Source organism: Dasypus novemcinctus, chromosome 1 (genome assembly GCF_030445035.2).
Source record: "Dasypus novemcinctus isolate mDasNov1 chromosome 1, mDasNov1.1.hap2, whole genome shotgun sequence".
Taxonomy (NCBI): Eukaryota; Metazoa; Chordata; class Mammalia; order Cingulata; family Dasypodidae; genus Dasypus; species Dasypus novemcinctus.
In genome coordinates this window covers 126,695,412-126,708,169 of record NC_080673.1, presented here as the reverse complement: position 1 = coordinate 126,708,169, position 12,758 = coordinate 126,695,412, and the positions used below count along the sequence as shown (strand labels likewise).

General features: G+C 40.0%; 1 protein-coding gene across 1 annotated transcript in view; it reads left to right on the top strand.

Annotated features, from left to right (window-relative positions):
• Window positions 1–12,758, top strand: part of FRAS1 (Fraser extracellular matrix complex subunit 1) — a 537,120-nt gene that overhangs the window by 234,284 nt on the left and 290,078 nt on the right. Inside the window, exons 5-6 of the mRNA XM_058296546.1 lie at window positions 7,471–7,630; window positions 8,599–8,732. Of these exons, the coding sequence (XP_058152529.1) occupies window positions 7,471–7,630; window positions 8,599–8,732 (294 nt within the window). The remainder of the gene's footprint in view (window positions 1–7,470; window positions 7,631–8,598; window positions 8,733–12,758) is intronic.

Here is a 12,758-nt window from a genome sequence, read left to right as displayed (position 1 = left end):
GCTCTATCACATTCCCCAATGGAATAGCAACAACACCCCAAGTGCAATGGCAAAGACCAACAAAGATGGATAGTCTAATGATGAGCCCTTATTACTGATGGCTCTGATTATAAGCCTGTGTGCCTGAAATATGAACTAGGCCTAGACCTGTGGGGTGCCTAAATGTTACCTCCTGAGAGCCTCCATGTTGCTCAAATGTGGCCACTCTCTAAGCCAAACTCAGCATGTAGATGCATTGCCTTCCCTCCAGCATGGGACATGACTCCTGGGGATGAGCCTCCCTGGCACTAAGGGATTACTACCAAGCACCAGTTGAAGATGTGACTAGAAAAAGACCTTAAATAAAGAGATCCGCTCAGACCAGCAGAATATCTCAGCCTACATATAATATCAGGTGTTAAAAACTGCTTTTTGACTTTGGGTAAAAGGGGGAAATGGAAAGGGCAAATGAGTTTATATGGCTATGAGTCTCCAAAAAAAAATCAGGAGGTCATCAGAAGGGTGATGCTTATGCATACCTCAGAAGGGTACCAGAGACAGCCAAGGTAAATGGAAACCCAGGTGCTGGTTCTCCTGAGGGCTGCAGAGGCCCACAGGTTCTATGGTCATGGCAGATGGCTCTGGAGTTCAGGGCCATATAAGTTGGCCCTACTTTGGAGTTTGTGTTCCTGAGTGTGATGGAGTTGGACTCAGATATGACCTTTGTACACATAAGTCTTCTGTTACTTTTACCAGATCTGTGGTTGGCATTTGAGTTGGTATATACTCAGGAGCCCTGAATCTCTGAACTGTCCATGTGATGGCCAGGCCCTGGGCCTCAGCAGACTTGTAGCTCCTTCCATCTGGTTTCTTGGGCTTACCCTGGCCAGCTGACAGGGAGCTGAAGAGGGTCAACCATCACACCAGGGAGCCAACAGTGCCTACGGCTAGCTGCAAACAGGAGAATTGCATCCATCATCCATGTGGAATCTAAGCCCCTTCTTGATGCAGAGGGTGCTGAACATAACCATCCCAGGGTCCACAGGATGGAGGAATAGAGTATGGATTAGAGTGGACTTACTGGTGTTCTGCTGGGGAACTATTGTGATTAGTAAGGGAAAAAATTGTAGTAGTGATGTAGAGAGGGTGGCCAAGGTGGCTGCTGATGGTAGGGAGACAGAAGAAGAGATATGGTGTGGGGGCATTTTCAGGTTTTGTAGTTCTCCTAGGTGGTGCTGCAGGGATGATGCTGGACATTGTGTGTCCTGTTGTGGCCCACTGGACTGGGGGAGAGTGTGGACTACAATGTGGGCCACTGCCCATGTGGCACAGCGGTGATCCAGAATGTATTTGCCAGGTGCAGTGGATGTGCCGCAATGATGGAAGAGGTTGTTGATGTGGGAGGGTTGGGGTGGGTCGGGTGGGCGTATATGGGGACCTCATATTTTTTTAATGTAAGATTTAAAAGAAAATAAAGAAGGAAAATAAACAAGGAAACTAATTTATGAGTGCAAAGGAAGAGATGAATATTGGATTCTGCAGCCTGGTTCTCCTCAAAGTAGAGTATATAATTATAACATGCACTGAACATTCCCAGATATTTAGTATTGTTGATCTATAACTTCATAAAAAGAAGAAATTATATGAAGAAAAATTATTTTTTGTTCTGTCAGTAAACCAGCCAAATGCTTTATGACCTTATCTTTGCTTTGGGCTTACATCACAGCAAGTGGACTTTTTGTTGACTATGTGGAAAAATGTATTTAAGCTGTTGTCTGAAGAATTTGCTTTTTCCCTCTGTCAAAAATCTCATGTTTTCAGAAGGTATTAATGAGATTAAGATGGCACAGCTAAAACCTGGTCTCTCAAGAACATTGCTCAGTGTTATCTATTATTCATTGATAATAAAGAACTCTCTTTGCTGCTCCAGTGTTTATTTAAAAAATAATGTTTTGTAAATGTGTATGGAGAACACTGCAAAATAATAATAATTAATCAGCATGTGCCAAACCTCTCAATCTCTAGGCTGGGGGATTTACTGACCCGACCCGTGGATCAGTCGAACCAAGACCTGAGGGAGGGAGTGGGAATGAAAAGGGACAAGAAACACAAAGAATGGAGACAAGACAGGATTCTGATCAAGTCTCGTTTATTGAGGGTCAATCAGAGGTATTTATAGCCAGGAATGAAGGAGGTGGTACGTACTGACGACAGAGCATGTGTCTGTAAATGATTGGGTAACTAGATTTTCGATTTTCGCGCCACACGCATGCGCAGATGGTTGTTTGGCAATGTCCACAGAAAGACTTTTGCGTGCTTTAGGGAGTGCCCAATCGGAGCCCGGGGGAATGGCGTGAGGATGGAGAAATAGAAACTTAACTACTTCAGTGAGGATGGGGAAATAGAAACTTAATTGGGTTGGTATCTAAGATGGCGTTCGGTAACAAGATGGCCGATACAATACCAGTGCCAGAGGTAGCTTCCCACAATTTACATGTGTTATTAATCTTAAGAACTCTCTGATGAGAGAAGCATCCTGTCTTAGGGATAGGAGTAGGAAACAAAACTGGAAGGGACTCACATTATTTGTTCCCAGGTCAAAAAGCCAGTTAAGTGAGTGTCAGTGAGAGATGTGGGAGTAATTCCTCTCCTTTGCTTTGCACGCTTCGGATCACCATCTGGAGCTTCTTCTGTGACTTTGACATTAAGCAATGGAGTGCCTCTGCCGAATGTTTCTGTTATTCCCATAATTCTCCAACTTATTTTGAAGGGAGAATCCACTGCTTAATTTAATGTCTCTTGAGTTAGATAATAGATTCATATCATCAGAGAGCACGAAGGTTCTGGAGAGATTAACTAATACAGCCCTCTCATTTTACAGATGAAAAAAATTATTGTGATTGACAGGTTATTAGAATAATTAATTTTTGTGGTCTCTTTCAAAAGGTGGTGTGATTGCTAATGTTTAAGAAACGGCAGTTACTATTTCTTATTAGAAGGAAAAAACAGCCTCACGTTTTAATGAAGTAAAATGTCAAGATGCTTCGAAGTCGTTTCCTAACTTTTAATAAACTCACTGCAAGTTGTTTTATACACAGACTTCAAATTGAACTTTTTAAGATATATAAGTGATTCATTAGGTACTTGAAATAATAATCTGTTTCTGATGGCAAAAATAGAAATGTTTATGGCAAAAATTTGGAACGTACAGAAGAGTATACAAGCAGAAAACCAAAAATGAAAAACAAAATCACTAGTAGTCCCAATATGCTGAGAACCACTGTTAATGCTGAAAAAGAATCTGCACTTGATAGTGTGAAGCAGGCATGACTTTATTCAAAGCTTTAGGCACTTATGCATTCGAGAAGAGAGAGACCAGAAGGCTAATGTATATGTGTGTTATGTGTGACAGAGGGGGGGGGGAAAGGGAGGGAAGGAGGGAGAGAGAGAGAGACTGACTAGAAGACTATCACAATAGGGGAGAGAGAGAGAGCTTGACTCTGCTGAAGCAGAGAACAGGAACATTTTTAAGGATTACTGTGAGCAAATGGGAGAGGCCTGGGGAGGGGGGGTGTCTAACAATGGGGTGTGTCTATTACTTGTTCTCTCCGGAGTTTATTCTCAAGGGCAGGCAGAACTTGTTCTATCTGGATTCTGTAAGGGGCAAGGTAAGGAAGGTCAGGGGCCTAGAGACGAGGAGAAACCTGTCTAAAGTTTTAGCCAACCTAAGGAAAAGTTCTAGGATTACAGGTTCGGTAAAATTCAACACTGTCAATGCCCTCTCAGTTTTTGGGGTAGGGGAGATGATAGTGGAGCTACATAGTCAGATAGATAGAAGATAGATAATATATGTGTGTGTGTATTTATATATATGTAATTCGAATTGCACTATACATATAATTTATATCTTCTTTTTCTTATATAACATTAATATTGCAGTTAATAACATTATATTGTAAGTAGTTCCCTAGCATACTATTGGAGAACAGGATTTTTAAATGATTATACACAGTTCATTCCGTATTATTTGATATTTGGGTATCTTCCAGTTTTCACTAAAATATTTCCAATTTCACTATAAATAAAATGTGATGGAATTCTTTGTACTTAAGCCTTTTTCATGCATTGATCTTTTTCTCCAGATAACTTATTGAAAGTGAAATTGATAGTTCAAAGATCTAAAAAGTTTGAGTATTAAAGCTTGTAAAACCTACAGTCATTAAAATTCAAACTAAAATGTTCTGTATCTAATGCTAAACCCAGTGGGAATGTCACTGATAATGCTGCCTCTTTTCAAGTGTGATTACATTGGGCAGGCTCCTCCAGGTTGAGTTATTCTAACTGTAGTGAGGGACAGCTCTGTGTACGAGAATCCCATTTCACTGCTGCTTAACCAACACTAGGTACTATGAATTTTTATCTCTTACCAAATCTGATACTAAAAAATGGGATCTGATTTTTTTAGCTAATATTTCTTTGCACTTCATAAAGTTGAAGTCTATAATCTTATTTTCCATTTTTCTATGTTTCCATTTTTTGCTTTTCTTATTATTTGTAAGTGCTTTATATAGTAGAGTTTAGTACTAATTGGTATAATTAACAAGTTTTTAAAAAGCATTTTGCCCTTTGCCTTTTGATTTTGTTTTAATGTATTTTTGACAGACTTTCAAATCTTTGACTCATCAGATCGGTCAATTTTTCTTTTATAATTTCTTCCTTTGCTTTTATGCTTAAGCCTATCTAAGTGTAAAGGTGAATTGCCTTCTGTCTTTTATTAGCCAATGGTTTGTGGACTTACCCATTTCTATGCTCAACTAATATGAAATTTTGTGTCTAATATGAGCAGATGTGGAAACTGATGGGAAGAGACTTGACCTTGGCATCCATGTCCATCCCTAGTACTCAGAGTCAGCACAGAGTATAAAAAGGGGGAGGAAGGTCATGAAATCGTGCTGTGAAATGCAGACAGAGGATTGAGCCCTCCTGCCCTCTGGGCCCTTTGCTAGACTCTGTAAAACACGACTCATTTAACCTTTACAATACCCAATAAAGGCGATGTTTTCATAACCATTCTATTTTACAGATGAGAAAGCTGAGATTTAGGAAGACTGTAATTTACTCAGAGTCCCAAAGCCAGGAAGGGCCAAAGTGGATCCGAGAGTCTGTGTATGGTTGAGTAAATCCTATGTTGTTCTGACCCAATGTTAACGTGTGTCATTGCCCTCTTGTGTTCCCAGTAAGTCTACCTAGAGGACAGTAAGATCCATGCTAGTAAGGTGAGGACTTGGTTCCCAAATAATTGTAAGATAGATACTACTTGTAACTATCATTGTTATAATAAGAGTACAGGGTGTTAGTAATTCCAAACTGTTGGTCCTGGTGCCTTTGCAATCTGGCAGCAATTTGTAGAATAAAGGAATATTGACTTTGTTGAGGTGAGACAGGGAGCCTTAGTGTTTGAGAGAGATAAAAATCATTTTGGATGTTGACTTAAGGAGAAGCAAAGGCATGTTTATTTACTATGCTTGTTATTCTCAGATTTTATTTAGCTGAGTACCTAGAATTTGTAATGTTTTTAATAGAAGTCCGTAGTGATTTGTGCTGAATCAATTATCATCATATGCTAGATATAATAGGGGCAAAGAGGAGCATGTTCCAATATTTGAGAAAGCATTGTAGAAGGAAAACTTAAAGATAATTTTATTCATGAAGTTAATTTTTCACCTACATCTTCTGAAAGTCCACCATTATTCCATTCTGTTATTGGAAGCATATCATCATTTGATAGGTATTTCCCTAAGTAATCAACATATCTGTAGTTTTTTACATTCAGAGTTCACCCATGTTGCCAACCCTCCATTAACATCCCCCCCCAACATACACACACTGTCCTCTCCTTCTTCTGTCGCATCTCATTGTCTTAGATACTTTTTGTGCTCAGTAAATCATATGATGACTCGAAGCATGGCTCTGTTAGATCACTAATACAATGCTAGGTTTTGGAATGTCATGTTTTAGTCTGCTAGGCTGCCAAAATGCAGTATACCAGAAATACAATGGGGATTTATTAGTTTACAAGCTTACAGTTCTGAGAACATGAAAATGTCCAAATCAAGGTATCATCAGGTCATGCTTTCCTTCTGTAACCTGGCTGCTGGTGATTCAGGACTTCACTGTCACATGGCAAGGCACATGGCATCTGCTGGTCTCTCTCTTCTGTCTGGATTTCATTGCTTTCAGATTCTGACTTACGTGGCTTTCTCTCTGTGTCTCTTGCCATATTCATCCTGTTTAGAAAGGACTCTAGTAAAAGGATTAAGACCCACCCTGGGCCTTACATAGGGTAACATAGGTTATCCTATGCACCCTAATCAAAAGGCCCCTCATATGAATGGACTATCTTTAACATGATTGTCTGGGATCCATACAGCTTCAAACTATCACATTGCATCATAACATAAAGTGGATTAGGAACTTTCTGTAGGTGATGGATACCCTCACTGGGAGTGACATGGCTCTGCAGACTGTGGGAGGACTGGATGGAGCAGGTGATTGCATGTCATCCAGGACCATGGGATCAATGGACTGGTGGGAGCAGGCGGAACAGGTAGAATGAATGACTATGGATGCTAATCAGGATGAAAAATAAGGGCAAGAAGAGGAAACCGTATCAGAGTGAAAACTATTGGAAACCATATAGCTGTTATAAAGAATACAGTAGGGAAGCGGACTTGGCCCAGTGGTTAGGGCGTCCGCCTACCACATGGGAGGTCTGCGGTTCAAATCCTGGGCCTCCTTGACCCCTGTGGAGCTGGCCCATGCACAGTGCTGATGCGTGCAAGGAGTGCCTTGCCACGCAGGGGTGTCCCCGTGTAGAGGAGCCCCGTAAGGAGTGTGCCCCGTAAGGAGAGCCGCCCAGTGCAAAAGAAAGTGCAGCCTGCCCAAGAATGGCACCACATACACACAAAGCTGACACAACAAGATGACGCAATGAAAGAGACACAGATTCCCATGCCGCTGACAACAACAGAAGCGGACAAAGAAGAAGACGCAGGAAATAGACACAGAGAACAGACAACCGGGGTGGAGGGGGGAGGGGAGAGAAATAAATAAATAAGTCTTTAAAAAAAAAAAAAAGAATACAGTAGATACATGTGTGTCTATTTTACTTTGTGCTTTTTAGAATTTTTTAAATGATGAGATTGGGTTAATTTTAATTTTCTTTTTGTGTTTTTTCTGAAATTTACACATATAAAATCTTAGGAATAAAAGAAAGAAAAGGAAAATCAGTTCTTTTTAAAGTTGTCTCTCACTTGAAACATTGAAAACTCTGGCCTCAGCCTTGTAACCTCAGTGCCTTTGTCCATCTTTCCTGGGCAACCATTTAAGTTCCATCCTTAGTTTGTGTAAGAGAAGGGTTGTTTCTGTTTGGCCAGTTGTAAGCCTATATTCTGGGACTAACATTCTTCTTCTTTTTCCCCTAATACACAGCATGGGACAGAATGGGCCTCCTCTCCATGTAGTGTGTGCTCTTGTGCTCATGGGGATGTCCGATGCACCCCCCAGCCCTGCCCACCCCTGTCCTGTGGACACCAGAAGTTGGAGTTTATCCCTGAAGGAAGCTGCTGTCCAGTCTGTGTGGGCCCTGGGGGTGAGTATGAGCTTGAAGAAAGAGGCTGTCTTTGCCTTTGAGGTTCACATGGTGACGCCCCACATCTTCTCTTACTTTTCTTGTTCATTGTGGCTCAAAGATCCCTAACCGTAGTCCTTATCATTGGAACCAAGATGTAGCCATGCACTTGGCAGGAAGCAATGCCTCAGAATGAGTTTGGAATAAACCTTTAAGCTCCATGCCAAACTTGAGATTGTGAGTCTCCGATTTATTTACTTAGTCTTGACTGAATATGTTTGTCCACATTCACAGCTCCTGAGAGGCAAAGGAGTAGGAAAAAGATCTTTTGGCATGATCCTTTGAGGCCAAGGCAATTCCTCCTGCCCCTTTGTTGGTGTGAAGAATAAAAAAAATAAGTTTTCCATGTGGTATAGTTATCACTGATTCTGCTGGCTGGTCTTTTCTGCTGTGGTCACTCATTCAACCTGTCATGATGTTTTTTATTTACTATTTAGTGTCAGGCTCCCTTGGGCATGGGGTGCTCTAGGGAAGTGCAGAGCCTCATAGGCACCTGAGCTCTGCTCTGAGACTTGGTGCACAGGGCACGTGCATCCTTCCTGCACTCCATCCATCCACCACTGTGGGTGCAGGGTAGCAGCATTCACTGGACTTGGACTGGGGAGGGGGGGGCGGGAGCAGGTGGTCCAGAACCCATCCTGGGAAGGAGGGGAGGCAGTGGGAGGCAGTAGAAGGCCTGACCGTGCATGAGTTGAGGCCCCAGACTCTCTAGCTCATGCTACATTGTCTCCTTGGACTTAACTTACAAAACACAAATTCAAAGATAAAATTATTAAGACCTTCAAGATGACAACTGCAGTACATTAAACACCAAGCAAAGAACCCCATTCTGACCATGGAGCTTTGCACTAGCCACCAAGCCGGGCAGTCACGCCTGGTACCAACAAATGCAGTCCTCCTCAGTAAGGCTTATCTCTTTGGTCTTCCAGAACCCTGTTCCTATGAAGGCCACATGTTTCAGGATGGGGAGGACTGGCGGTTGAGCCCTTGTGCCAAATGCATGTGTAGAAACGGGGTCGCCCAGTGCTTTGCAGCTCAGTGTCAACCTCTGTTTTGCAACCAGGTAAGGTAGACACTTCAGAATGGATCCTTCACAGCTTGTTAATGTCTGTTCAAGACCTTGGAGTCTCTTCTGAGATTGTTAGGCTGGCTTGGACACACTAGGAACATGAAGTAAAAGCTGTTTGGTTTTCCTTTTACTTGTAGAGACCTCCTCTGAGACATTTCTTTTACCCTTGGAAGCTACAGATAGGTCTAATTACCAGCGATTTAGGCTAATTGTTACATAATGAAACTGAGCCTTGAGGCTACATACAAGGAAGCCTCCAGCTCCAATTGCAGATGTTCCAAAAATGTCAAGCTAAACATCTGGAAAAGTCAGTAATATGATCATGTTTTTTTACTTTTTTTCAAAGCTTAGGTAGAGTCTGCCTTAAAATGCACATGTGATTTTGAACATGATTATCCAAGGGTACGCAATTTAATTCTTAAGGGATAATGTTTCAAATTATCAAAGGATTTACTCCGGGCATGTTTAGAATAGTGAGCTCTTGTTCTTCATTTAAAACTAATCTCATTTTCAAGAAATTGGGCTCTTCACACAAATTTAGAAGAGAAAATCAATTGCAAATAAATGTGGTATATATGGTATTTTATACTTTTCTATTCTTACAGAGACTCCTATGGATGTTCCAAGTCAGTTGACAGATCACCATGAAAGGAGTTTGCTTCCAATTGCAAAATAGCTTAATTTTGATCTAAGGAAAAAGCTGGAAGCCTACATTCAATTGGTACCAAGGAGTACTTGTGTCAAATAAAACAAAATCAATAACATGGCATATTGTGACAATTGTACAGTATTTTTAAAGGCAGACAAAAGGCAATTAGATGAGAAATACTAAATGCCAAATAAAGGGAAAATGTATCTAATTGAAAGAATGGATTGTATTACCCACACTACACCAACTGCTGTGCTCATGTCACATCTCCCAATTCATCACAAAGTCTTGTCCTAGCTTGAAGATTACAAATGAGCTTCTTGGTAGAGTCACACAGTACTTTGCTCCCTATTCTTCTTACATTTGGAGACTACAGTAGTGTTGGGGCATTTTGATTAAGCACATTCTTGGGTTTCAATTCCCTGGGTTATGAAGCATAGTTATGCATTTGCCTCCATTATAATAAGGGAGATGGAGAGGAGGAATGGAAGAAAGCCCCATTGTGAAATTTCTGCTTTGATTCTTTAAAAATTTGATCATGGACTGCACATTAGGGGTCCAGGTATTGAAATAACTGAAACTACTCATTCCCAATTTAAAAAATATTAACTCTCAAATCTACCTTCAAACAAGTTACTCAAGATTTGCATTGATACATATAATTAATATAAAAAGATGAAATTTGGTACCATACTTTAGAGCTTAATTTATATGCAAGCATTCTGAAATTTTGAAATAGGTACATATTATTTCTCTAGATTGATTCTAATCACTCTTACATCATTAAGTCATATTCTTGTCTTGATATGTTAAGGAAAAAACCCAAACTTGTCAGATCATTTAAAACCATTTTTCTTGCTTTACTCTCACTATTAAATGTTGGATGATGTAAAGGGGCACTGTAGATAGAATTGGTGCTATTGGTGAAACATTATTACCTCCACCATCACTACCCCTACCTACCACTCACATCACCATTACCACCACATTGGCAGTGTTTACTTTCAGCCCTTGTCTTTATTTTAAGAGTTTTATAATTGTCATAGCAATCCGAGGAAGAAGAACCTGTTATCTCCGTTTTGCAAGTGATGAAATTGAGGTGCAGAGACTTTAAGGCACTTGCTCAAGGTCCCACAATTAGGAGGTGTCAACACTTTTGATCTAGGTAGTACAACACTACAACCTCAGCAGACCATACCCAACTCATATTTTTAATCATCCTGCAATATTGCATCCCAAAAATGATTAATTTATGTAACATTTTTATGTAATAACAATCACAATAATAGTTGCTATCATTATTGCGCACTATTTCAAGTATTTTCTATGCATTAGTTCATTAAATATAGGAAAATGTAAGTTCATCAGTAGAAATATATATCCAGGGTTTGAGATCTAAGAGCATTAGTAGTCTGTGTTCAAAGATTTCCATGATTTTAACTTTTAAAGACGGAATATGTATTCATTAAGGAAAGTTTGGAAAAGGCCAAAAAACAGAAAGGGAAAAGATCACCCACAGTTCCACTATTCAAAAAGGCCACAGTAGAAGATTTTTTTATAATTCATTCCATTTTTTTTTTAGTCAAATGTGAATATATTTGTTTATTTATGTAGTTATAATCACATTTTAGAAGTTGGCTGTAATACCTAGTAAAGGGGGAAATTCCTTCTGTTCAAATGAGGTATTGTTCCCTTAATGGGTGATATAAATTCGTACTGTAAGTGCTTGCTTTCAATTTTGTCCAGATGCCTTGTAAACAAAACCATACCCCCTCCACATTTTCATAGGCTCAGTAAAATGGTCTGTTCGCTTAGATGTGGTCTGCTGAGGTTGAGAGTGTTCTGATGATATTAACATAGGGCAGGCCACTAGTTTTTTTTAATACCACGATTTTCCTATTCTCAATATTGATTCATCTAAGGAGGTTGGACTACACCTTAGAAAATTTTTCAAGAATGACAGATGATTAATATACCTTCTGAGCCTCTAAGTTTAATTAAATTAATTAATTAATTGATTGATTAATTAATTTTAAAGATACTTAGATTACATAAATGTCACATAAAAAATATAGGGGATTCCCATATGCCCTGTTCCCTGCACCTCCCACATTTTCCCACATTAACAACATCCTTCATTATTGAGGTACATTCATTGCAATTAATGAACATGTTTTGGAGCATTGCCACTAAGCATGGATACAAGTTTACATTGTGTTTACACTCTCTTCCACCCAATTCTGTAGCTTATGGCAAGATATAGACTGGTCTGTATCTGTTTTTGCAATGTAATTCAGGACAATTCCCGAAAATGCCCCCGTATTATGCATGTTTTTCCCCTCTTCTTGCCCTCAGAACCTCCAGTGGTGACCGCCTCCACATCAATGATATAATTACTTCCATTGCTAGAATCACAATAAGTCTATAGTAGAATACCAGTAGGTCTACTTTAGTCCATAGTTCATTCTTCAATTATGAAGATTCTGGGATGGTGATGTCCACTCCACCTCTAATTCAGAGGGGGCTGCGATCACATGGGGCCAATGGATGGACTCTTGATTGCAGTTGTAGACTCTCTCAGTTCCTTGGTGTGGAAGTTTTCCATCATCACCTCCTTATTAGTTGTCCTGGGTGAGACCAATGAACTGGAGAGGAGGTGTTGCAACTCTGTTGAGATTCAGGGCCCAGCTGGCACATGGACAGCCCAAAGAATTAAGTCTCTTGGATGTATACATACTGACTTTGGTACTAATTATAGGTTCAAATAGAAGGACAGAAAAGCCATATGTAGGGAAACCACAACTAAGTCCAACTCTGTCACACTGAGGAGCATCGATTCCAACGTATGGCCCTTTTGGCAGGGCACCAAACTCTTGAGCTATCTGCCCTGATGATAGTGTCTGGATGTCTCTAGAGCCCGCAGGGGCCCCGCTATTTGGGTTAGTATCAACTTTGGCAGTCAGTAAGATGCTGCTGAGACTATGTGCATAAACGTAGCCTCTAGAATGACCTCCCAACTCACTTTGAAGCCTCTTAGCCATATAAACTCATTTGTCTTTACCCCACACCACTGACACCCCACACCAATGATCCTTCCCCGCCACCCTTGTATCCCTCTGTGGTCCAAAATGTCTTCAAAAATGAAGCCAATAAAATAGCCAAATACAATTAATAAGAAAATAAAAATATTAATGATAGTTTTAAAAATAAGAAATAAAATACTAAAAATTTTTAAAAATCAAGAAAATAAAAATTGGGGCTAATAAAAATAATGAGAAAATATTTAAAAAAAACTTTTTTGACATTTTGCCTTTCATTGTTGTCAGATCTATTGTCCTATATGTATGGTGACATTTTCTTTCGTTTATTGT